Source organism: Mesoplodon densirostris, chromosome 11 (genome assembly GCF_025265405.1).
Source record: "Mesoplodon densirostris isolate mMesDen1 chromosome 11, mMesDen1 primary haplotype, whole genome shotgun sequence".
NCBI lineage: Eukaryota > Metazoa > Chordata > Mammalia > Artiodactyla > Ziphiidae > Mesoplodon > Mesoplodon densirostris.
This window is the reverse complement of record NC_082671.1, coordinates 36,770,922-36,797,526: the sequence shown is the minus strand read 5'-3', so window position 1 is coordinate 36,797,526 and position 26,605 is coordinate 36,770,922. Positions and strand designations below refer to the sequence as shown.

The following is a 26,605-nucleotide window of genomic DNA, read 5'->3' as shown; positions in this document are numbered from 1 at the left end:
AGGAGGTATACTTGAAAATAAAATTTCATAAATGGAAATAAGATATATGACCTCTGGTGACTGGAGAAATGACTGAGAAATGAATGCCTGTCTTGCAGGAATGTGGAAGTTAAATCCTTCCCCTCCCCAGATGTATGGCCTGAGAAAGACTTTTTTGAAAAGCGTTGTTAGGACCATTGGGACTTTGCTAAAGATGGTCAGATTGTGCTGGTCTGCTCCAGTTTTCCTGGCTTTCTAGGATGGGCAGCGCCCTCTCCAGGCAGCTTCACAGGCTAAGCCACAGACTGATATTTGGTGCTACTTTATGAATCATCTCCAATCACAGTTCAGGACGGGGGAAAGAGGAGGCTTTGGTAGGAGCAGCACAGCAGTGATTGGAGCAGGAGGTTAGAATACAGCTGAGTACAGCCAGGGAAACAGAAAGGCTATCGGGGGTCCGACTCAGGAGTCAGGAGGAGATAGGTCTGCACTCGCATACCCAAAGAGCTGTTCTTCATTGTTGGTCAACAGCCAATAAACATTTACTAAACTTCTTTTATGGGCTGCGTGTTGGGTGGAGATGAATAAAGCATAGTTACATTCTCCAAGAGTTCCCAGTCTTATGGGGAAAACAGGTAAAGAAAAGATTAAATTGCAGTGTGATAAGTACTTTAGCAGAGATTTGCCCCAAAGTTCATGGGAGCACATAGAAGATAGGCAGAGGAGGGGCTGGCACAGAGTAACCACGCAGTAAACATTTCCTCAGTAAACACATGGAAAAGTGGATGAAAGGAAGTGACCTTTCAACTGGATTTTGAAGGATAAGGAGAATTTTCCAGGCAGCGAGGGAAGTACTTTCTAGATGGAAGAGATAGCAGGTGCCCAGGCCTAGAGGCACATGCATGAAAGCCTGTATCTTACTCACGAAGACCAGTTCGTTTGGAGTAGAGTTTAGTGTGAGAGGGTGGGAACGTAGTGGCATCAGATGATACTGGAAAGATAGGTGAAGTCCATGGATGGTTTCTAAGTAGGAGAGTGAAAGGACGAGATTTGTGTTTTGAAGTATCCCTTCGATTACCGGTCAGATGATGGACTGGAGGTTGGCAGGGGCACTGGAGGAAAGACGGCAGGAATTAGACTAGAGGTAGAAAGACCTGGCAGAGGGATATTTCAGATGTGTAAACTGAAGTGGATAGGGCTGAAACCTGCCTTCTCCAGTTTAATATTAGAATCACCCAGGAAGCATTTTAAAAACTGAGCTCTGCAGCATCTGGTTGGGTCAGAGTAGTGGTGGTGGTAGGCGTCCCCAGGTGGTTCAGATGTGTGACCAGTGTTGGTAACCGCTCTAAGCCAGGGCAGAGGCAGTGGGGATGGCAAGGGAGGGTACTATGTCTGAAAGATGAGGTGAAATGGAGCAAATCTGGTGATCTGTTAGACAGGGCTGGGGAAATAGGGGAGAAGAAGGGATCTGAGGTGGTTCCAGTTTTGCAGCTTAGATTACAGGGCCTTTTTAAAAAAAATTATGAACCCAATTTGTCCATTTCCTCAAATTGCATTTGCCCCACTAATTCTGTAGAGACATCTCAAGATTCCTGAGAAGATGAATGTCTAATGAAGAAATGAAACCATCTACTGTTACAACCATTCAACAAGAAGAATGTGGTTACTCTAGAGGTGTCCTAGAGGTGTCCTGCTTCTTAGGGCCAGTGTGTCCCTGGCCCCATTTGTACATTCTCTTCTGGTTGAGCCCCAGGGCCACCTCCCCAAAGACTCCATGCGTCTACTTTCCTCTTCTCTCTGCGATTGCCACCAACTCACACTCCCTCTTGGGAGTGTTCTTTCCAGGGGTCTGGCTTCAGAATGGGACGTCTTTGCCCTTTCTGTCCCGAAGACAATGATCATTTCCTTGATTCCTTCCGACCCCTCCAGGATGGTTTTGGTGACCCTCCTCTGTATAGTCTCAGCAAAATACCACTGTCTCATAGTACTGATTTCTTCATCTGCCTCTCCCAGTGGACTGAATGGTTTTCTTTAAGGAGCTTTTATTTATCTTTGTATCCCAGTGCCTTATTACAGAGCCTGGCCTATAGTAGTTGCTCAGTAAATGTTTGTTGGGTGAATTGAATGAAGCACATTGGCTGTTTTCATGAATTTAGTTGCTATTCAGTATTAGTAAAAAGACAGGAGGGAACAAAGTTACCCAAGACCTAGAGATTGTACAAACTCCTACACACACACATACACATCAGGAAGAATGAGATAATTTAATGAAGCCTTAGCCACAGAGCATTTTTTACTAGAAATGTAGTTTTGTCCCATTGAGACCTTAACTTCAGTAACCTTTCTTAGAGGGACTGAGGCTGGGAACTGTACTTAGGTGTGTTAGATTAGTGCATCCAGCTCACCTGGGGATCTTACAGTGCAGATTCTGATTCAGCACATTTGGGTAGGGACCTGAGACTCAGCTTTTCCCACCAGCTCCCAGAGAAGCTGGTATTCCTCATGCACAGAACACACTTTGAGCAGCAAGAGTGCTAGGGTAGCATGAACACAAAAACTAACGCCTTCACTTTTTCAGATTAAGAAAACGAGGACCCCAGGGAGGTTTGGTGACAATAAGTCACAAATAATGAGTGTTAGAGGTGGGCCTGAGACCCAATCCACTTGCTCCCAGGGCAGTGGTTTTTTAAAATGTAAATTCTCATAATGTGGTCCTTGCAAATGATTTGTTAGACTAGTTTATTGTTTCTGACTTCTTGGGTTAACTTGGAAAATAGTTTCCAGGATTCCTGTTGGATTTCTCTCCCTTTGTTCCTGAGGACAGAGAGCTCTAAAAATTCTGCCCTGGGACTTCCCTGGTGGCGCAGTGGTTAAGAATCCGCCTGCCAATGCAGGGGACACGGGTTCGACCGCTGGTCCAGGAAGATCCCACATGCCGCGGAGCAACTAAGCCCGTGCACCACAACTACTGAGCCTGCGCTCTAGAGCTTGTGCTCCACAACAAGAAAAGCCACTGCAATGAGAAGCCCACGCACCATAACGGAGAGTAGCCCCTGCTCGCTGCAACTAGAGAAAGCCTGCGCACAGCAACGAAGACCCAGTGCAGCCAAAAAATAAATTAAATAAATAAATATTTTTTTAAAAAACAAAAACAAAAAAGAACTCTGCCCTGTCTAGCAATTTGCAAACGATAACTGGAGCACACTTACTTTAACCCTTTCATGGTAGAAGTTAGGAATTTGAGATTCAGAGACATGCAACGATGTCAGGTGTATGAAGCCATCAAGAACAGTGGAGGTGCTCCATACAATATTATTGAATTCATTAATTTATTCATATGTCAGGCACTCTGCTAGCTTCTGAATCTTCTTTGAAGTAAGGAGTTATATGTTTCATTTTCCTAGTGGGCCCATTTTTTCAAAAGTAGTACAAAGGTAAACTTGAACCAACAGCCAAATGACCCAACTCATAAATGCCAAATTATTGAAATCAATTCTAATCAGAATACAACTATCACAACCAGGATTCTTTGAGATCAAGTGGGGAGTTTCTGTCATGGGATTTTCTTTGAATGCATATTTTTGAATTCATGTAAATGTGTACAAAATATGGTGAAAGGGTTTGAATATAAAATAGAATAGTATGATACATTTCATGAAAAACTTCTAATTCAAAAGCAGTGGTTCTAAATCTGTTTTGGGGTTAATGGATTTTTGAAAGTCTGATGCAAGCTAAGGATCCTCTCCCCAGAAAAATGTTCATATGCATTTATACCATAAAGTATCTAATTTCAGGGAGACTATAGACCCTAGGCAAGAATCCCAGAAATAGAGAGATCCTTTCCTTAATTTTTTTCTTGTGTTTCTGTATAATATTTAGGGGGAAAAAATGCAATGTAAGAAACAATGGAAGAGCTTTTTATCTGAGCTTGAAGTGTTACTGCTGTGAGTATATTCCTTTGGATTTCTCCACTTGTGCCTGGTTTTCATCTCTGTTCATCTTTGATTCAACAGCACAGAGCTTGGCATGGTTGGCATTTAATAAATGTGGGTTGGATGTTAGAACATTGGGTAAAATTTTGACATCTGCTTAGTATATTCCTTGGAATACATTTTAAAATAGACCATTTATATAATTCACTTGAACATATTTTAATAAGAAACTGTCACAAGGAAATGGGTTAAATCATATGTGACTAACATGACTGAATGTAAACTAATTCTTAGAACTTTAGAATTGTATATATTTTACCATTTCCCCCCTTTCTTAGAGACATTCCAGTCAAGAAACTTTCATCAATATAAACCTCTTCTGGAAGAGAGTTTTAGGCAAAGAAATCAAGTGCTTTCGATGTGCACATTATTTTCTGGGAATTCATTCATGAGCCTGAAAGTCCTTGGAGACAAACTAAAATGACTTCATTTTCATATATATTCATATCTGCAGCTGTGCAGCCTGTCTCACTGAAGGCCCCTAACCCTATAGAGTTCAGTCATCACCCTTTACAAACAGAAAATGTTCTTTTCAGATGTGTTCTAAACCAATACATGAATTGGGGGGAGGGAGGTATTATCCTAAATCCTTCTCCGTTTATACCCAGGACCAGAAATCAAAATGTTAGAGGCTAAGTATAAACACTTACTATATCATTTAGTCAACAAAAAACTAAAACCAAAATTGTAATAAGAAGGTTTTTATATTTAAACTATTTCTTTGCTTATGAATAAATAATAAGTTCAGACACTTCAAAATTCCAAAAGGGCAAAAGGGTAAGCCAAGAGATTTTCTTCCACTATTCTCATCCAACCACCCAGCTGATTTTCCCAAAGGCAACAGAGTTATCAGTTTCCTGTAAATCTTTTCAGAGATATTTTATGTGTAAGCATATATGTATTTTGTTTTCTTACTTTCCTCTTCTCACACAAGAGGTAGCATGCATACATTGTTCACTTTGCTTATTTTAGTATTCCACTGTGTGCCGTGCTGTAATGTAATTAACCATTTTCCTATTGATGGATTTTTAGATTTTTCCTAATCTTTTACTTAAAAAAAATTGCTACAACAAGAAACCTTTTATATATGTTATTTCAGACCTGTTGGAAAACTTATCTAAGTTTTAATATCGCTTAGAAACTAAGAAAGCTTCACATAAATAAAATTATAGGGTCAAATGGTTGTATGTGTTACATGTTACCACATTGTCCTCCAGTGGAAGCTATACCAATTTACACTTACACCAGTCATATGTTAGAGTGCCTGGTTCCCCATATTCTTGATAACATAGCATTTATTCTTTTAGTTTTTTCTGATCTGCTAAGTGGAAATGGTTTCTCAGTGTAGTTTAAATTTCTTTTTCTATGATGAATGAATCTTTTCATATATTAAGAGATATATTTCCTTTTCCATGAAATATCTGTTAATGTTTTTTGCCCATTTTTTTATTAGGCTGTTGGGTTTTTTCTTAATGGTTTGTAAGAGCATTTTATATATTAGAGAAAATTAGCCCTATTTTTATGTTACAAGATACAAATAATTTTTTATCACATTTTCGTTTGTCTTTGCTTATTCTAGTTTTTGCCATGTGGAAACAGTTTTCACGTAGTTGAATTTAATCTATACTTTCTCTTATGGATTCTGGGTTTTGTATTATAGTTTAAAAGGCCTTCCCCACTGAGAGGTTATAAAATAATTATGCCATTTTTCCAAGTACTTTTATATTTTCATTTTTTACATTTGTATATCTGATCCATTTGGATTTATTCTGCTGAGGCATTTATGTATTACTTTAGAGAGAATTAACAGCTCTATGACATTGAATATTCCTTGTGTGCCATCATTATCATTTATATTGCTAATGTTTCTTTAGTTTTAGGCCCTATACCAAGTACTTTACATGTATTAATTCTTTAATCCTCACAACAATCCTGTGAGGTGAGTCCTGCTATTATCCCCATTTTGCAGATGAGGAAACTGAGTCAGAGCGTACTTTTTTTTTAAACAAGATCCAGTTTATTTCCTGAATCATACTCAATCTCCCTTTTCTCAGACAGTTACTAGTAAATAAGTCAGAGGCAGGGTTTAGGAGAGAAGTGCACAAGCAAACAGTCAATTTCAGTAAGTTAAATAATAAGACAAGCAAGTACAGAGCACTGAGGGAGGAGGAAATGCTAATTTGGGGAGGTGGGTGGGTGGCAGAGTAGGTGTCTTGGAAAAAGTAACATCTAAGCTGAGGCCTGAGGATGAGTTTTTTTTGTTTAATATTAAGGGAACTACTTAAGGGATTGTATTATGTGTTTATGTATGTACACTTACACACACCTACACATTGCCTTTCTTGAGGAAGAAGGAATAGAGGGACTCAAGGGAGATATATATATATACACACACACACACAGACACACATGCACACACACACGTGTTTTATAGGTAAGTTTTGCTACTGAAGAAATGTGTAATAGGATTTTTTTTTTTTTTTTTTTTTTTTTTTTGCGGTACGCGGGCCTCTCACTGCTGTGGCCTCTCCTGTTGCGGAGCACAGGCTCCGGACGCGCAGGCTCAGCGGCCATGGCTCACAGGCCCAGCCGCTTCGCGGCATGTGGGCTCTTTCCGGACTGGGGCACGAACCCGTGTCCCCTGCATCGGCAGGTGGACTCTCAACCACTGCGCCACCAGGGAAGCCCTATAATAGGATTTTATATATAACACCATTTATGGAAAAATAGCTTTATTTATTTTAATATCACCAGGCATGCCTAAGACATAGGAGGTGTTCCATAAATAATTGTTGAATTGAGCTGAGTTCACAGTATGTGTGGTGAATTTCACATGTTTTATATTTCATAGCTGTTACTGGGTTCCATTGGTTTTCACAGTGATGACACATGCCCTCAAGAAATAGATTTTTTTTTTTAAAAGAACCTGAAAAATGTATATGATACTGATATAGAATTCTGGGATTTAAAAATCAGTGATGTGTTTTTCAACATCAAACTTTACTAGTCACATGGATTTCAGGTAACAATACAAGCTTTCTGAAGGCATTGGATGTCTCTTAACTGTGTGACTGGGACCTAGTACAGCACTTGACATGGTAGCATTCAGTAAATGGATGAATGAAAACAGTCTTCCGAACTCTTCTATTTTGGTGATTTTAGTTACACATGTATACCTAAAGCAATGAAATGGATAATTTCAGTTGTATTATCTTTAATAAATAAGTTATATTGGGTTTCATGTTGATAAAAATAAGTTAATATCAAATATTGTTTTCTACTTGTTGTAATGTTCCCAAAAGCCCAAATCTTAAGAACCCTTTACTTTCGTAAAATGTCTGTCTTATATTTGGATATTGGCTAATATCTGTCAGAACGCTTTAGACCAATTTGGAAGGCAAATCTGTATCACGTGTCCATTGAAATTCCTTCTCTCTTGGCCAAATTTATATTCTGCTTTATACCTATTCCCCAGCCCACCCTACCATCCCCAAAACAAAGTGTTATTCATTTCCTATTTGAATAAACAGTTTGATGGATTTAAAAAATCTTTTGTTTCAAGGTTCCAACATCCAAACATATTGGAGTTGGCTGCATATTTTACAGAGAGTGAGAAGTTTTGCCTGGTTTATCCGTATATGAGAAATGGATCACTTTTTGACAGATTACAGTGTGTAGTAAGTTATATCTATTACTCTCCCTGATACTCTGACCCTCTAAAGCCCTGGGGCAGCTGCTGAAATACTTGAGCTATTGTGTGTTGTGCAACATGGTGGCCAGAAGAGTTGCTGGGTCCTTACTCCTCATTGATACCATGTCTCAAATGAGTTTACATCAGCTACCCTTATTTCTCAGATAATTTTTATTTGCATAACTTTATGCAAAGTACCATTCAGCACAAAGGATAGACATAAAAGTGATAGACACCTTAAAGAGAAGGAACGAGGTTGAATAAATGCCATGGTTTCTCTTTTGTGATGTTTCTGAAAGATAAGTTTAAAAACTGATTCCAAATTGGTTAAATTTCAATTAAGATGAGAATAAAACCAGATTATTTTCAATTACCCACACCATTGTGCCACAATAATTTTAAAATCTTGTTTAATGAACTCTTAAACGCCTTATTAGCCATATTTCAATTAAGATAACATTAAAATTATTGGGTATTTCCATTGCCTATAAAGGGGCTTAGAACCAGCGTTGGTAGTAGAGGAAAACCTATTTTGAATTAAAAATAGGTTATGGTAAACTACAATGTTCATTCACCCCCTCTCCCCACCTCCTCATTAGCGTTTATTGGTTTTTACTCAGAAAATACAACCAAACCAACTACTGTTGTCTTTTCAGGGTGACACAGCCCCACTCTCTTGGCACATTCGAATCAGTACCTTAATAGGAACAACCAGAGCCGTTCAGTACTTGCACAACATGGAACCGTGCTCTGTCATCTGTGGCAGTGTATCAAGGTAAATTATCCCAGAGCTGTAGGTTACAGCTGAAGGCCCCTTTCATCATCATGGAAGAGTCGCACTTCACCCTATTTTCTGTCTATAGTTTCCCTGGTGTGTATGTGTTAAGAAATCTCATTGAAGTATTTAAAATCTTACCTTTTAATGAAAACATGTGTACCAAATTTTAAAGGCTGCCCTTATATTGCCAATTGGAGAGTTTGTATTATCTTTGGGAATCATTAATGAACAGTGTAGGATAGACCGTTTTGTGTATTTTATTAATTATACCTCACAGCAAACTGTGAAATGAACCTGTATTCATCTCACTTTTTTAAAAAAAGAAAACTGAGGTCTCAGGAAAGGTTAAGTGGCTTATACAGGGACTCCTCACAAGATAACAGTAGTGATCAGCAATTTAAATTCTTCCTCCTTGAGTCTCCAGCCTCCTGCCATGCCACTGAGCCCGCTGCCTCCTAGCTGTAGGTACTCACCTGTGACAAGCTGAGTGGCAATCCCAGTGTTCATTTTTGAGACACGTGAGAAAATTAGAAGCAACATCTTCCGTTTTTTTTCTTCTTCAGCAGAAGTAAAGAATCATTCAAAGAGTATACCCTGTAGCAAACCCCACCCCCACACCCCACTGTGCATTTTTCCTGTGTGCCCTTCATCATGAACCTGTCTCAAAGTAGGTAAATACACCTTTGGTGAATAGCAGAGGAGACTGAAGTTAAAAGGCGCTGCCTCTTGTGAACCATCACCTAGTATCTTGGGAAAAGCTTTAAGTGCGCCTTCAAGTTGAACCGAAGAGGAACTGATTGCTTACTTTGTTTTTCTGGTGAAGTGTATTTCATATAAGAAGACTCTAGATTTTGTTTTGTCCTGGGGGAGTAGTGAGGGTAGGGTGGAGGGGACACAACCCGTAGGCATCTGCTCCTGTTGCAGTGTGGCAGTTCATCAACTGCCAGTGGAATCAGCGTAAAATTTGTGCGCCCTCATGGGGCCTGGGACAGAGATGGACAGTGAAAGTCTCAGCGGTCGGTGGAACCAACCACTAGGTTCCCCCTAGTGGAACCTCCCTCTTCCACTCAGCTCTCAGCCAGCTCAGCACTGTAGGTGCTTAAATATATGTTCTAACTGGGTAGATAAAATAAATACCTGGAATTTTGCTATACATATTCTTTCTTTGGTTTAAAGTGGGCTTGAACTTATTTTTAATCCCATGAAGTAATCCATTAATTTTAAACATTTTCCTTTTGTGTGACTGATTCATCACCTCCTTTCCTGAAAGCAGAGCTTGATAGGAAAGAGGGGTGAGAAGGGAGACAGTGTGGAGGTCCTGGTACTTGATGGGAGAGGGGGACAGGGAAGGCCACCGACCAGAGCGAAGGGAACATCAGGATCCCGGCTCTGCCTGAGTCACAAGGCTTTCCCACAGCTGACACTGGGCAGGGAGATTTGCATGTGCCCCTCCAGCATGCCTCTCCTGCTTTTAGGTCAGAGCACAGGCTGTGACCCTGATCTCTGCTTTCTCATGATTGGCAAGTGTCTTCAGGCAAGTTCCCAGGAAGTAGGCTCAGAGGCAGAAATTTACCTGCAGGGGAATTTTTTGAGAATGCTCTCGGGAATAACAAAAGTAAGGGAAGGAGGAGGAAGACAGAATTGGGCGGTTGGAGAAGCTGAGCTGGGATATGGAAGCAGAGGCCTCGGCAGATGCCATGGGGACTGCTGACGTTGGGGTGGCCCCTAGAAACTATCCCCAAATGAGGCAGGGTGCTTGGTTTTGGCATCCCTGCATCCAGCCAGCCCTGAGTGAGGCTGTATTGGGGTGAGGCAGCTCCCTTCTCCCGCTAGCAATTCCCAGGTTGGGGCTCAGCTGGGAGCCCTCAGCAGCCACGCCTCCCTGTTGGGGACCGAGTGCCTCCCTGGATCGTGAAGGAAGGATGGGGCCACACCACTGCAGCCGCCACAGTTAGGGAGGAAGTCGGCTGCATGGCGCTCTGTAAAATGTGACCAAGTGATTTTCTTTTTCTTGTACTTTCCTCCCCACCTTCTTGCCATCCTGTCCTCTTAGTTCAGTATCCACAATTGTTTAAATCAGAGACATCTGGTTTAAGAAGCTGGCTTTAAAATGCGATTCTGAGCCAACTGCTTGACTCCTCTATGCCTCAGGTTTTTTCCTCTGCAAAGTGCTAATAAGAGAACAGTAGCTTCTACCCCTTAGGGTAAATGGCAGAAAGTCTGTCTGGTGCTTGGCAAAGAGGATGCACTCACTAAACGGTGGCTCCTGTTATAATGGTCAAGAAGTGGTAGGAGTAGCAGAGGCGGAGGCTAAGAGATATTCTGGCCAGTCAGCCTTTTTACTTATCACCCTTTTGCTTATTGTCTTAGTCCATTTGGGCTGCTCTAACAGAAATACTGTAAATTGAGTGGCTTATGAACAGTACACGTTTATTTCTCATAGTTCTGGAGGCTGGGAAATCCAAAATCATAGCACTGGCCGATTCTGTGTCCCGTGAGAGTTCACAGATGGCCATCTTTTCTCTGGTGGAAGGTGTGAGGGGTCTCTCTGGGGTCTCTTTTATGAGGGCACTAATCCCATTCATGAGGGGAGCCATTATGACCTAATCACCTCCCAAAGGCCCCACCTCCTAATACCGTCACATTATTAAGGGTTAGGATTTCAACACAGGAATTTAGGGGAGACACAGATATTCAGTCCATAGCCCTTACCTCTATCATCAATTTACTGTGTTTGAAAAATGGACCTACAAACTAAGTTCTCTTTTAATAAAAATCATTTCTGTGTTAGCACATGTTTATTGAACATTTTGCGAATCACATTCATTTTAGTTCACAAATATTTATGGAACATCTGCTGTGTGCAGAGCATTGTCTTAGACCACAGTGGGGGGAAGACATTGACGATCATAGTCTTGACCTTGAAGCTTCAACCTGGTGATCAGATAGATAGTGAAAACACAGAAAATATATAGTGTGACACTTTATATGCCTAATGTGTGGTTGGTCTGAGAAGGCTAATTCTAATTAGTTAGTTCCAAGCCAAATCTTTGAGGAGATGGTCATTGTCAGTGGATTGGTTGAAAGAAGGGAAGAGAATATTCCTGGTGGTGGCATAATTTATTCAAGGGAACAGAGTAAAGAAATGCTGGGTGTGTAATGAAATCAAGACAAGTTAGTTGAGGGACTTCCCTGGTGGTCCAGTGGCCAAGACTCCACACTCTCAATGCAGGGGGCCTGGGTTTGATCCCTGGTCAGGGAACTAGATCCCACGTGCCGCAACTAAAGATCTCGCATGCCGCAACTAAGACCCAGCACAGCCAAATAAATAAATAAATAAACACTTAAAAAAAAAAAAAAAGACAGGTTGGTTGATTGGAGAGGAAAGGATGAGATTGGAGAATAATGAAAGATAAGACTGGAGAAAAATAAGGAAAATTGTGGGGAGAGGGTTGGATGGAGCTTTGAACACTTCCTAGGCTAAGGACCTGGGTTTGATAAGCTAGGCTCTTACAAGGGACTCTGAGGCTTCTTCTCTCTGGGGTATAGGTGGGAACAGAAAGGTTCTGAAGTCTCTTAGGTAGTCTCACAATTTAAAAGGAGGCTATTTCTTTCAGGCCAGTATCCAGGTATTTGTCTGGATGTGCTGAGCTATAAAATCACTTAAATAACACAGAGTGCTCAACAGGTAATATTGAGACGAGTAGCAAAAGAGATCTGATCAGAGAAAGGTAGAATTTCATGGAAGAGGCAGGGTTGAGCTGGAAATGAAGCTAGCAGTGTATTTTATTTTATTTTTTGTTGGTGAAGGGGCTGCTGCTGATTGTTGCCTTTCTGGGTTTTCCAGAGGGTTCAAGGGCTCAAACATAACCATGTATAGATTACACCCACCCAGTCATGTGTCAAGGTGTGGAATTCTGGGGCTCTGGGCATTGATTTGAGAATTGTGGTTTCACAAGGGCTCATCAGTGTGTCCCCATCTGTTCCAGTGCAAATCAGCCCCCTCCACAGCCACTGAACTCTTGGCCTTTCTGCTGAGCCTGCCAGCAAAGGTGTTAATTAGTGCCAACTATAACAGTAGACTTTCCCCCCTTCCTTGACCAAACGTGAATTGGCTGACCTAGATCACCCTCCTGAATCTCTTTTTGAATCCTTTATTTTGCTCTAAACTTGGGCCTCCCCGATTCTTGGTCCCACTGTGTACAGCCTTGTGTTTTCAGGGATGTCTGAAATCCCTACTATTTGGCCTTTGTCATATTAATTTTCTAATTCTTTGCAAGGAAAGGCAGCTTCTTGAAGAGATGTCATTTTATGGCACAGCCCTGATAATTGGCTCAAAAAAGGACATCTCAGAATGTGTTAAAACAGTGACCTTTTCTGTGGGTAAGTCAGGGCTCTGTTTTTGTTGAAGTGAGAAATGGAAGACCTTTATTTTCCTTTCTGCACTTGGGCCTCAGACTGATGAATCACCAAAGAGTTCTCATACATCATTTGACATTATTAAATATTGTTTATAATAGTATGAAATAACATACAGTGTACATAAAGTGACAGCGCAAAAAGCCAAATTGAAATAGTAAACAGTATACAATTATAACCTTGTAGAACTACAACTTCAGGAATTAAAAAAAAAAGATTAAAAGTGGAGCATACCAAAATATCAATAAGGCTTTAATTAGATAGAGAGACTATGGCTTTTCATTTAATGGCTTATTTTTTACTTCTACTTGATATTAAATTCTTATTTAAGGATTATGTCTCCTCTTATAATAAAAATAAAATTTATTAGAAAAAAAATAACTCATCATCAGACCTTTCTATCTCAAACCAGAGAATCAGAAATTTCAAGAAGGAGTCTCTAGTTGCTGAATGATATCCCAAAGTTTCTTTTCATTCTCTGTAATTAATTCTGTCTGCAAAGAAGCTTGATAATCTCACACCTTCGTCGTTTTAAAAATAGTTTAAAAAATGAAGATTGTAAGGTCATCCTTCAGCAGCCAGGTGCCCAAAGTGTGAGGAGCACCTTCTGTCTGGGCAACACGAAATGCTGTCACGGGGGTGACATGGAAAGAGCACAGGAAGTCTGGGTTCGAGTCCAGGCCCCGCCTCCCGCTCTCAGGCCACAGTTTTCTCACTTGTACATCAGAGCCAAGTGGGATAATCTTGAGTTGGACCTCTTCTTGCTTTCAAATTCTGTGCCATTTCACCTGGTTGTTTTTTATTTTATTTTATTTTATTTTTTATTTTTATTTTTTTTCTTTTTGCGGTATGCGGGCCTCTCACTGTTGTGGCCTCTCCCGTTGCGGAGCACAGGCTCCGGATGCGCAGGCCCAGCGGCCATGGCTCACGGGCCCAGCCGCTCCGCGGCATATGGGATCCTCCCAGACCGGGGCACGAACCCGTATCCCCTGCATCGGCAGGCGGACTCTTAACCACTGCGCCACCAGGGAGGCCCCACCTGGTTGTTTTTTTACTGTGTTCTATACTCACAAATCTAGGGCTTGTGGCTGGAGAATGACATGACACCACATTTTCTTAGATCTTGGCCAGGCTTTCCCCTGGTCAGCTTCTGAGTGAGGATGAGCTCAGATATGTTTTAGGAGGCACCTCCAGACACCTGCTCACCCTAGAGCAGGTTAGGGAGAGTTCTGACTTGCCTGTTTTCCAGAAACACCCCTCCCCAGTCTTTGCCCTGTCCTTCCCCCTTTCCAGCACCCACCCCAGTGATCTCATTGCTGCCCCTGTCTCTTGTCACTGCCTAAGGGTGTGGCCTTCGGGGTCTCCCAGGTCTCAGTACAAACGCCAGCTTTACTACTTTCCAGCAGTGTGATCGTGGGTAAATTACTCAATTCCTTGAGGCTCAGTCTCCTTATATGGGACTAGAACCACTGTGCTTCTTCCCAGGGTTGTGAGGATGAAATAAGATTATCTCTGTGAAGCACAGCCCAGGGTTTGGCAGTGAGTTTAGTTCCTCCCACCTAATGGAGACTCAGGTATCTCATCTGACCTGTCCTTGGACCCCCGCACAGCACATTGTTAGACCTCTATTTGGGTGCAGCTCTAATTATTAGAACTTCCTCTTTGCTGCACCAAAATGTGATTCGCCCATTAGCCGTTATTTTGGCACCGGAATTATCTATATACAACTAAAGAGAAGAAGAGCTAAAATTCATTTCCTTTCTGCTTTGTAATCAACAGTTTCTTGATCTTTTATGAATAGCTGAATCAAAAGATGTTTCTTTCAGTTAACTATAGTAAATCGAGAGAACACCGAACAGGGAAATAGGAGGGCTAGGCTTTAGTGTAAGCTATTTTGCATAGAATGAGTCATTTCAACCAGCTGGGCCTTATTTACCTCATCTGAAAAAGAGTGGTTATACTTTTAGCAGCGCTGACAGATGTTTCGTCTCACATTCCATCTTTGATTGGTTGGTAATGACTTCCCGTGTGCCTTGTTGAAAGGGAGTCTGGGGTGGGTGGCTCTGAACTCAGTTAGTGATGTCTGCCAAGAATGTGGGAGTATGTTTCGGCAACATTTGGGCCACATACCTGCCCTATGCCCAGTGGTCTAAGGCTGCTTACGGTTTCAACTTCTCTTAATTTACAAACTGATTATATGATCAGATGTTTAGTTGGTATCTTCTATAGATTCAGCATTATGCTTCTGTAAACAGCAGAAGATGGTCTCTGAGGGAGTGCCAAATCGAAGAGTGCAGGCTGTACAGTAGGAACTTGGAGAAAGGATGGCTGCTGGAATTCAGAGCAGTCGAGTGGAAACTCCGCGGAGGAAGTGAATCAAGCTGCATAGAGGATTTGGATGATAATAAGTGGGAGGGAGTACTTTGCAGGTAAGGGAGCAGCATAAAGAAGGCCCCCAGACAGCAGTAAGCCCAGTCTATCCTGACTGCACTGGTGTTAGTACCTTCAGCGTGGCTGATAGGCTGCAGACGTGTTAGGGAGCTCAGTGAAAGCCAGGGGACTGAGTTTACACATCGTTTGGTCTTATCGTTGGTTTGACAGAGGAGAAAGCTGAGACTTACAGAGGTAGTAACCTGCCTCAGTCACATGTCTGTAGATGGGTTGAGGAGGTGGCTTCCACGCTTGTGTGGGTCCAACAGTCATGCTCTTATTAGGTAATTAAGCCTTTCTAGCCGGGACTCCTGGGAGCATGTCGGCTTCATCAGCAAAGGCAGGGAAATGGGACAGGAGAACATAATTAGTATGTGCAAATTTGGGAATGTTGACCTTGGACTCCTAGTGAAAATGGCAGCAGGCGGCCGACTTTCGGGGGGAGATTAGGCCTGGTGGTCTGCATTCGGAATCTTCGCCTTGTGCAAGCAGAGAGAGAGAGTAAATGGTCTTCGAAGGAAGAAGACACTGTCAAGGACACAGCTGCAGAACACCAAGGATGAAGCTGAGACCACATTTCAAAGGTATTGTCAAGAAGTCTGCTGGTTCAGTTACCCCCAAAATGTCTTAGTAATTTGAACTCTGCAAAGAGAATGTTATAAAAACAAAATCCATTTCCAGATGGTGGAATTTGAGGAGGAAAAGGATTGAAAGAAAAGAATCCTAAAGAGTTGAAGTCTCTGTTCTTGGTGAAAGACCCTCACATTTTTATTGGGGAAAACGAAGATGTTTTTGAATTACGGGATCACATAAAAGCATCTGAAGGCAGTAAACCTTCTTGTTATTTCCATCTTATTCCTTAGCGAGCTTAACTGTTTTCACATTTATGAATGATTTTAAATTGAAATGCATTTTATCCCCGGCATTTTTCATCCCAGACATTCATTCTTGTTAATGTTGCCAAAGTGAGGAGATAATCTTGGGGAACATTTCTAATGTTTCCTACAAGATCATGTTCTCTTATGGTATGGCCGTGTGTCTCCTGCCAAGTGAAACAGTCTTTCATACAAGGGAGGTGGTCTAGGAAAGAAAGGAAGGAAGAAGCCATCTGCTTAAAAATGAATTTTTTAAAAAATGGAAATTGATCAAATATATATGGCCGTAGTAAGTGCGTAGGGAATTTCCTTTGTGAGGGACTAGAAAGACTGAGTAGTTGGGAAGGAGGGTGGGCAGCCACAGATGGGCTCCCTCAGTGTGACTGTGTCACCCTTGCCCATGGACCCAAGCTCCTCCTGCCTTTACCCCCAAGACCTGACGTGTGTGGCGAGGCCACTGGGCTCCAGCTCAGCGTTTACCAGGGACCGAAAATGCAGGGAATGCACATGTTTGTTTGATTGATGGTTTAATTAACCAGTCTCCTCCCTGTCTGACATCACCCCCCTCCCCCGCCAAAAAAAACTACTTTTGTTTTTCAGAAACATTTTAGATATAGCAATTCTTTTTCCTCAGATTTTTCCTATTCTCCCCCTAGTGGCTGCCTTCTTCTAAAATCTCCAAATATGTTCATTTTTTCTAAGGAATGCCAAAACAAATATTACGTAAATTAAAATTTTCCCTATTGATTTTATTTACCACTATTGTCTCTAAACCCCAATGTTCATTTATTTATATACAGGAATACATACATGCATGCACACATACATACCAAACTATGTATATTTTTCTCTCCGTGGTCTTAAAATATCTGTGAATATTAGTTTAGTCAGGTTCTTCCAGAAGTTCTCTGGAACTATTTTGAAACACAACTGATGCCTTGAAACTGATTAACCCAAGGGTGTTCAGATCTCCAGGGTTATCCTGCAACCCTCTGTACCTTTGTTACATCAAATTGGTGTGCTTGAACTTCTAGAGACACCTAACCAAGTTCTGTAGGATTTTAAGGTAAGGTGGTGGATATAGGATGGACAGTGGCCAGACTACATCCTTGAAAGCATGTTTTGAGGCTCTCCCTGTGCATCAGGCACTCTGCTTATGTTTTCTCATTTAGTCCTTGTAACAATCCTGTGAGGTAAGCATCATCAGATCTTTTTACCTACAAGGAAGTTGAGGCTTAGGGAAGTTGTGCTAGTTTGGTCAGAGACGAAATTTCACATTTAAAGGAGGTAAACCCCTTATTGTCTGGGCCTAGGACTCACAAGACACCAATAAAGCAAGAACAAGCCATAATACTGTCTCTGAGTGCTGCCTAGGTCAATGGGAAAGAAAGGGAAAGCTGTATAATCCAAGAGGGGCATAACGGGTTCCAGCTTTGCAGAAACTGCGAAGATAACACTGCATGCTGAAGTGGGAGAGGGTGTGTATGCCTTTTTCCAGTAATCTGCAGGTTGTCCGAGAAACTGGGTCTTCCCTCATCTGGTGAGGGAAGGCAAGACATCTGGTGAGGGGTGTCTTAGTGTTGCAACAGCAGTGACACAGACAGCAAGCTGTCCTGGTGCCTCAGGCTGCCATGGAGAGCCAGTTGGGTGCTCTTTATCTCTGGGGCCAATTAAGTGAAGCCTAGACTTTTCCTGAGAGTTGCCAGGTATTCAGGAACTGGGCTACTGAGCACCAACAACTCCCCCTAAAGTCAAAATATAGATACAGATTTTTAAAAACCAGTCATGCGCTTACATGTCAAACATATTTGCACTTAAATTCAGATCCTGTGTTACAATCTAGGTGTATCATCTTGCTTTATATTTAAGGCCCAAGGGCTTCAGCTTTAAATGAGGAGACAACGTGAGCAAAAGGTACCCAAAGAGAATTGTCCTAGAGACCCCTAGCAATAGAGAGATGAAGTAACATCCCCAGAATCAGAATACAAATTCACCACTTTGTGTGGGATTTTCCCCATCACCTTAATGTACCACTGCTAGTCCTTCTGCTAGAAGAGTTATCTAGAGAGGTGGTGGTCTCTCTGCTACAGTAAGTAGCCTTGTGGGAGAGGAGAAGAAATAGGTGGTAGAAGTGCTAAATTGAAGGCGTGGGCCATTGGATGTTTCTCATTTGTTTGTTGCATTCTGTTGTTACATGATTTCAGTTATTTTATGTTGTCTTTGTTTTGTTAGTCTGTTTTTACTCCTGTAGGGTGAATGCATTCAGTTGACCTGCAAGGTAGCTGAAGGCACCTTATGTTTGAACATTCTATTTGAGGTTGAAGGAGGGGAAAGAATTCAGGTACAATTGATTGTTGAAGGGCCTTTTGCAGTTCCCACTTTCCTAAAAGAGAACATCCTTCTTTCTCAGCTACCATTAACCTTTATTTAGAACAGAGTAAATCACTGGACTCAAAATTTATGTTGTACACTAAAGTCTGCTGGTAAACAATTTGTCTTTACACTTTCATTATTCAAAGTGTAAATGCAGTGCCCTGGAACAATTTCACATTCTTATTGATGGCTTCTCACTGACCCAAAGTCCTCTGTGTAACCCAAAGTCCTTTATTGTGTAACGCTGTGGTTACTCAGCTCACCTCTGCCTAACTCTTACAGAAGCATGAGTCACTGTGTGTAACCAAGTCCTCTATGTAACCCAAAGTTCTTTATTGTGTAACACTGTGTAATGCTGTGGTTACTCAGCTCACTTCTGCCTAACTCTTACAGAAGCATGAGTCACCAGTTGCTGAAAACTTCCCCAGTTTTACTGAGGATCAAATAAATGGATTAGATTATGAGTGGTGGTGTTTCTTTTTTTTCCTTTTGTACTTAGAAAAGACCTATTCTTCAGGGATTCTGTTTCACCAGTTCAGCTTTTTGCATTCTCTTTTAAGTTATGGTTTTATACCATCTTTAAGGCTAGGGTGGAGGAAGAAGAGGATGAGATGTTTGACCTTGAAGATCTGGCATTCAGATCTTTGCTGTCCTCCTCTTATGCTGAAATAAAGCGGGGGGGGGGGGCAGTGGTAGGGCAGGGGGGCAGAAGAGAGCCAGGCTGTCAGGGTGGCAGAAGCTTGGGTCCTGGTAATGAGAGTTAATGAAACTCTCTGCCCACCTCACCTCCTGGCACACCTGGCAAACTGCATTAAATACCCGGGGACTCTGAAATGATCAGGGGATCTCTGGAAGCCCCAGCCTTGATCTGAACAAGTGAAGTGTACACCTATGGAAGAAGTCATTAAGAACTAAATGTCTGTTCTTATCTAGAGCTGAGTTGAAGGTAGGATCTGGCTCTAATGTATTCCCCATATTCAGAGGTTCAGGATAGCTACCACTGTTCTCCAACTGAGAAAACAGAAGAACAGGTAAGGAGTAACATAGATGGTGCTGTGTGAGACCCCATCTGGCCTTAGAAACTGCCAGGTTTGAAATATCTGGGGAGAAAAGACCAGGCAAGGAGAATAATGAGGACTGTGCTTACTGATACAAGTCTAGAGAGCCAGGCCTTCTCTGACTTTCTCTTTGTAGGTACAAGGATCACGCAACAGGTAAAGGCCCTCAGCTTATGGACAAGGTGGGCTCTTTGGACCTTGAAACTCTCCTGCCACCTTTAGAGGAGGGAGAGTGAAATAAAGTTTAGAGCACATCTTTCTCTATCCTTAAAGGGCCCTGGGGAGTCCCATCATTTTGTCTGTTGTCAACTCAGTCCTAGACAAAGTCTGGACTAGAATTCTCAAGACATTAGCATCAAATCCTCTAAATAGAACTAGGACTCAATACTCTGAATCATAATAAGACCTGTAGTTCACACCTTAGAACTGGGGTCTGCCTGTGGGCCTATTTGTATAGGGACAGCAAGAATTTCTAGAACTTTCATAAGATCCAATATTTGTTCTAGACTAAGAATTTCTTCTTCTTATCCTATAGCTATTACCACATTTACTACAAACATCCCATGTGGCATTTTGGATGGGCAGGCCCACTGTTGGAAGCTTTGGTTTCAGGGGATGAAAAGCAAGCTCTAGATAGCCCTAAGTAAAGTGGAAAAGTAGATGACTTTCTCACGATCCACCCACCTCTTTTATCAATATCCATCTGCTGTCTTATGAGGGGTTGCTAATCTTCATCCCAGCTACCAGTATTGAGCATTACTGTATGCCAGGCTATTTATATGCCCCACATCAGTTCTGTGAGTTCTATTTTTTTCCTCATCTCACATGTGAGGAAAGATGACATTGAGGCTTACAGGGTGAGGTAACCCACCGGCAGTCACAGAGCCAGGAAGACGCAGAGCTGGGACTTGCTCCCAGGTGTGTGTCCTGTGAAAAGCTTATCATTTCCCATCCTTGCTAAGACCACCCTTCAAAGATAAAAGAAGCTGCTGCTTATTCTCAGCTAAGATGTTAAGTGACTATTAAGGTTTTTATGTGCCAAGCAGCTAAAACTGACTCTGAGCACTTTGCCTTCGCCTCTGCAGATATTTATATTTAAAAAAAAACTCAAAGACAAAAAATCCATAGAGGTGGAACAATGGAATAGGGTTATTAGGAAGGCAGGGACTACCAAAAGTTCCTCAAATGACTGCAGAGCAGTAGCTCTACGCTGAGCATTCCACAGCACAGCCCTGTGCACATCAGACACTTAATTATAATCTGATTAAAACTCAGTTAATGGGGCTTCCCAGGTGGTGCAGTAGTTGAGAATCTGCCTGCCGATGCAGGGGACGTGGGTTCGTGCCCCGGTCTGGGAAGATCCCACATGTCGTGGAGTGGCTGGGGCCCGTGAGCCGTGGCCGCTGAGCCTGCGCGTCCGGAGCCTGTGCTCCACAGCGAGAGAGGCCACAACAGTGAGAAGCCCGCGTACTGAAAAAAAAACAAAAAACAAAAAACAGTTAATGTTCTCACTACATGCATGTAAGAAGAACACAAGGAAAGCTGCTTTGGTTAACTTCAGTTTCTCCTGTTGACAAAGCATCAGCTTTATCCACCAGCTCCATATATGTGCCTGTAAATTTGAAATGCCTACTGTTCCTAGGTCAGGTTTTTGTTTTAGGTTTTATACAACACTTGGATTTATACTTTAAGAAAAATGAGAAAATGTCCTTTAAAAAGTTCATGGAAAATAACATATGGCTTTACTTGGAATTGATCAGCTATAATGGTGAGCTTGTCCTGTTTTCGAAATACCTTTATGATGTTTTTGTCTTGTTTGCCCTTGATCACAATTTCAGTGCAAACATACTTCTGGATGATCAGTTTCAACCCAAACTAACTGATTTTGCCATGGCACACATCCGACCCCACCTAGAACCTCAGAGCTCTGTCATAAGCATGACCAGCAGCAGCAGTAAACGTTTGTGGTACATGCCAGAAGAGTATATCAGACAGGGCAAACTTTCTGTTAAAACAGACGTCTACAGCTTTGGAATTGTAAGTACCAACTACCAGTTAACAAAGTAGAAGAGTTTGTTGCCAAGAATACACTAAATTCCAAGAATTATTTTAAAGGCTTTAGCTTTTAGACCTATTGATTTTCTGTTACTCATTGTCTTATACATTAATTTTGTGTAATCCATCAAGTAGTGAAATGTAAAGTCATTAATTAGAATGAACTGTATTCAGTATTGAGGTTAATAGTCATGACTAATTATGTGTATATATTTAAAATTTGTAATATTTTAGTAATATTTATAATTAGTAATTATTACTACGCGTATAATATTTATATTATGTAGCTGACTTTCTATATGTTCCTTGTAGGTAATAATGGAAGTTCTGACAGGTTGTAAAGTGGTGTTAGATGAGCCAAAGCATATCCAGCTGGTAAGAATTGTCTTCATCTCTGTGCCTATTTCTTGGTCACTTTTCAGATAGATTCTGAGTTCTCAATGACGAGTTTGTCTCCTTTTTTTCCTAGAGGGATCTCCTTATAGAATTGCTGGAGAAGAGAGGCCTCGATTCATGTATCTCATTTCTAGATAAGAAAGTACATCCCTGTCCTCGGAATTTTTCCGCCAAGCTGTTCTCTTTGGCAGGCCAGTGTGCTGCAACACGGGCAAAATTAAGACCCTCAATGGATGAAGTGCGTATACCCATGGTTTTATTAAAAACTGAGTCCATGGAACCATGGAAAATCTAAATTGGATAAATTGTGTACCTATGTGAATATCAATGAGACAAATGCAGCTTCCAACAGAGAATTCTCACCTAATAGATAGCTTTTGCAGATCAGAATGTCACATCATTTGGTATTCTGAAAGAGGGTATTACTGGGTGGGACCAGGGCAACCACAAAACATTTAATGAAAAGACATAAGTGACTAATTTGGAGAGAATATTTTATTCAACATTCATGAAGAGATCTGGTCCATTAAGAATGAAGCATACGGGAATTCCCTGGTGGTCCAGTGGTTAGGACTCAGCGCTTTCACTGCCAGGGCCTGGGTTCAAACCCTGGTTGGGGAACTAAGATTCCACATGCTGTGTGGTGCAGCCAAATTTTTTTTTAAATGCAGCATGTATTTCCCTTATTGATTTTTTACATTTACTCATATGTCCATCAATTGAATCATCTAGACGTTTATTTGTTTACAGTAAACAAATATTTAGTACCTGCTTTGCACGTGCCAGGCTTTGGACTAGGTGCTGGTGATACAACAGTGATCAAGATACTGGATTGCTGCCCTTCAGCTCACAGTCCAAAGGGAGAGTCAGATCTATAAACATGAAGTTTCGGTACCAGAAGATAAGCATGATGATAGATGAGAACACAGGCCAATATGGCAGCATAGAGTCAGAATACGTCCCAGCCTATGAAGTCAAGGAAACTTCTTTTTTTTTTTTTTAATAATGTTGTTACACTTTTTTTTTTTTTTTTTTTTTGCTGTGTTGGGTCTTCGTTTCTGTGTGAGGGCTTTCTCTAGTTGTGGCAAGTGGGGGCCACTCTTCATCGCAGTGTGCAGGCCTCTCACTATCGTGGCCTCTCTTGTTGCGGAGCACAGGCTCCAGATGCGCAGGCTCAGTAGTTGTGGCTCATAGGCCTAGTTGCTCCGTGGCATGTGGGATCCTCCCAGCCCAGGGCTCGAACCCGTGTCCCCTGCATTGGCAGGCAGATTCTCAGCCACTGCACCACCAGGGAAACCCCAAGGAAGCTTCTTGATGGAGGTGATAGCTGAGCTATGATCTGAAGAACAGGTTGAATTTAGGTATTAAGGATGGAAGGACATTCCAGGGAGAGAATCTATACCTGCAAAGACTCAGAGGTGCAGTGGATTCCTTGGCACCAAGACTGCAGATAGTCTAGCACCATGGAAGTGGGATGGTGGAGAGCAAAAGCTGGACAGGTTTAAAATAATAGGAGGTTCCAGGTGATCAAGGGACATGAATTCCATTCTAGGAATTTGGATTCCATCCTAAGTCTGTTGTAGAGCCAGGGAAGGGTTTTTTTTTTTTTTTTTTTTTTTTTGCGGTACGCGGGCCTCTCACTGTTGTGGCCTCTCCCATTGCGGAGCACAGGCTCCGGACGCACAGGCTCAGCAGCCATGGCTCACGGGCCCAGCCGCTCTGCGGCATGTGGGATCCTCCCGGACCGGGGCACGAACCCGTATCCCCTGCATCGGCAGGCGGACTCTCAAGCACTGCGCCACCAGGGGAGCCCCATGGAAGGGTTTTAAACAAGGAGTTGACATAATCAGAATATAAAGACCATTGGCCTGGGAGTCAGGAGAGCTGTGTTCTAGGCCTGACACCACCAGTAAGAACTGTGTGACCTGCAATCTTGGGCCCGGAAAGGAGCTTTGCGATATATAGTGGAGGGAACTTGAAATCGGGAGCCAGAAGACGTGGGGTCAGGCAACAGGTCTGCTCTTTACTGGCTAGTGATAGTGATTCCCTTTTCTGAGCCTCAGCCTTTTCATCTATAAAGTGAGGGTATTAATGTTTGTGCAGGTTAAATGAGGTGATGTGTGTGAAAACACTTTGTAAATTATAAAGCTCTCTATATGTATTTTTTTAATAACATGTGTGTGTGAATGTATATTATTTTATATCAGGTTAATGGTTCTCAATTCAGCTGCATATCCAAATCAACTGCAAAGCTTTTAAAATACAGATCCCTGGGCCCCCATGTCCATATTTTTTGAATGACCATCTTTAGGTTGGGGCTAAGGGATCTGTATTTTAAGAAAGCTTCCCTAGGTAGTCTGGCATTTGAGAACTATAGATTGGGTTCACCATCCCCTGACCCCTTCCAATCCTCCACATATTAAGGCTGAAGTAAAAAATGATAAGAAATTCATCCAAGGTCACAAAGTAGTTGGTGGCAAATCTAGGCCTAAAGTCAGGTCTCTTGATAATCAATTTCTTTTCTACTTTGCTTCAAGTCAATTAATAACATGAAGGAGTTTAGCTAATCTTTAGTTCCTTCGCATTTCAAATTCTATAGTTGAACTTATTTCATGAAAATAAGAGAATATTCCTTAATAGGTAGACAGAAAAAAAAAGGTAAAAGGAGAGGTTATTCAGACTTCATTCAATGTGTGTTGGCTTCTTGGTTAATCAGGTCCTAACTGTTCTTGAAAGTACTCAAGCCAGCTTGTATTTTGCGGAAGATCCTCCCACATCCTTGAAGTCCTTCAGGAGTCCTTCTCCTCTGTTCTTCGATAACGTACCAAGTATTCCAGTGGAAGATGATGAAAACCAGAATAATCCATCGCTGCCTCATGATAAAGGTTGGAGAAAAGGGAGAACGACTCAGAAAACTCCCTTTGAATGCAGCCAGTCTGAGGTTACATTCCTGGGCTTTGACAGAAAGACAGGGAGCGGGAGGAACGAGGACAGTTGCAATGTGCCCAGTTCTCCTTGTGAAGAAAGTGGGTCTCCAAAGCATGCAGCTCCATCCCAGGACTTGAGGGCCTCTGGTGTGAATGTGGACCCTTCTGCGGAAGTTCCAGGGCATTCCTATAGGGGCATGCCAGTGGAGACTGGCTGTTCCTCTGAGTTTTCCTGGAATGAATGTGAACAGTACAAAAAGGCATCAATTTCACCAGAAGATAAAGAAGAAAGCAAGTATTGCTGAGTCACCTGAGTACAGGTCTCATCTTGGGAAGACATTGTCTTTATCGGTAGTGCCAAGAGGATGATTGATGGTGAATTTGGGTAATGCAGATCAATGGTCTGAACAATTCTATTCCATTCCTTCCAACTTGCAGAACAGAGTGGCTTAAAATTTTGTTTTAGCACGATCATTGCCTCATGATCAAACCTGGACTAAATTAGAACCATTCAGAATTACTTAAGATCGTAGACTCTGACTTCAGACAAACAAAACAATCAAAACCTACCAAAATGGAGTGGATTCCAGTGTCTTCTCCATCAACATCCATGTGAATCCTCAGAGCCTCCAGTCTGCTAAGTACATTCAGTTCAGTTGGATTCCATTGTTTTCGTTTAGCTTGCTTGCGAAGGTCGTCAGAAACGTCTAACTTGTAAATGTTAATAAATACCGTACCTTTTTAAAGAATTGCCTTTTTGCTTATTTCAGTCAATTCTTAGTATATTTCTGTTCATCCCTGTCAAGTCTGCCTATCTGAACAGGAGCCATGACATGCCCAAGATCTGTATTTCTGTATTTAAACTCTTAAGATAGTTTATCTCATATAATATTGACTATTATTACAGTTTTTTTTTACATAGAGACTATTATATCCTGAGTAGAATGTATGAAATTTTAATCAAGCAATTTTTGTTCCAAGAAAATGGCTGGTCATAAAGGCCTAGGTCAGTTTTTTGTTTGATTCCAACTCTGTGCCTTTACTCCTGGTGTTTACTGGATCTCCCCCTTTTGAAATCCTACCCAGTCTTTCAGGGCCCACCATAACTGCCATCCTCCAGGAAGCTTTCCTAATCTTTCCAGCCAATAGTACTCACTTTATCAGCATTTCCATAGCAATTTCTTTTTTTTTTCAATTTTTAAAGATTTTTAATTGAAGTACAGTTGATTTACAGTGTTGTGTTAGTTTCTGGTGTACAGCAAAATGATTCATTTAGACACATATATACATATTCTTTTTCATATTCTTTTCCATTATGGTTTATTACAGAAAATTGAATATAGTTCCCTGTGCTATTCAGTAGGACCTTGTTGTTTATTTTATTTATAGTAGTTCGTATCAGCTAATCCCAAACTCCTAATTGACCCCCCCTTTCCCCTTTGATAACAATAAGTTTGTTTTCTGTGTCTGTGAATCTGTTCATGTTTTGTAAATAACTTCATTTGTATCATCTGTAGCAATTTCTTTGTATTTCTGTTTTATATTTGTCACTTTTTGAATTATATCCAAGTTGGCTGTGCTATCATATCTCTCTTCCTAGATGGTAAACACCTGTATTAGTTTCCTACTGTT

At 41.6% G+C, this 26,605-nt stretch overlaps 1 protein-coding gene across 1 annotated transcript in view; it reads left to right on the top strand.

The window, feature by feature from the left end:
* The window catches only part of IRAK3 (interleukin 1 receptor associated kinase 3), a 48,444-nt gene extending 22,781 nt beyond the window's left edge, over positions 1 to 25,663 (top strand). Inside the window, exons 6-12 of the mRNA XM_060113046.1 lie at positions 3,859 to 3,923; positions 7,534 to 7,648; positions 8,319 to 8,437; positions 21,434 to 21,632; positions 21,963 to 22,025; positions 22,120 to 22,284; positions 24,763 to 25,663. Of these exons, the coding sequence (XP_059969029.1) occupies positions 3,859 to 3,923; positions 7,534 to 7,648; positions 8,319 to 8,437; positions 21,434 to 21,632; positions 21,963 to 22,025; positions 22,120 to 22,284; positions 24,763 to 25,278 (1,242 nt within the window). The 3' untranslated portion in view covers positions 25,279 to 25,663. The remainder of the gene's footprint in view (positions 1 to 3,858; positions 3,924 to 7,533; positions 7,649 to 8,318; positions 8,438 to 21,433; positions 21,633 to 21,962; positions 22,026 to 22,119; positions 22,285 to 24,762) is intronic.
* Positions 25,664 to 26,605: the final 942 nt, after the last annotated feature.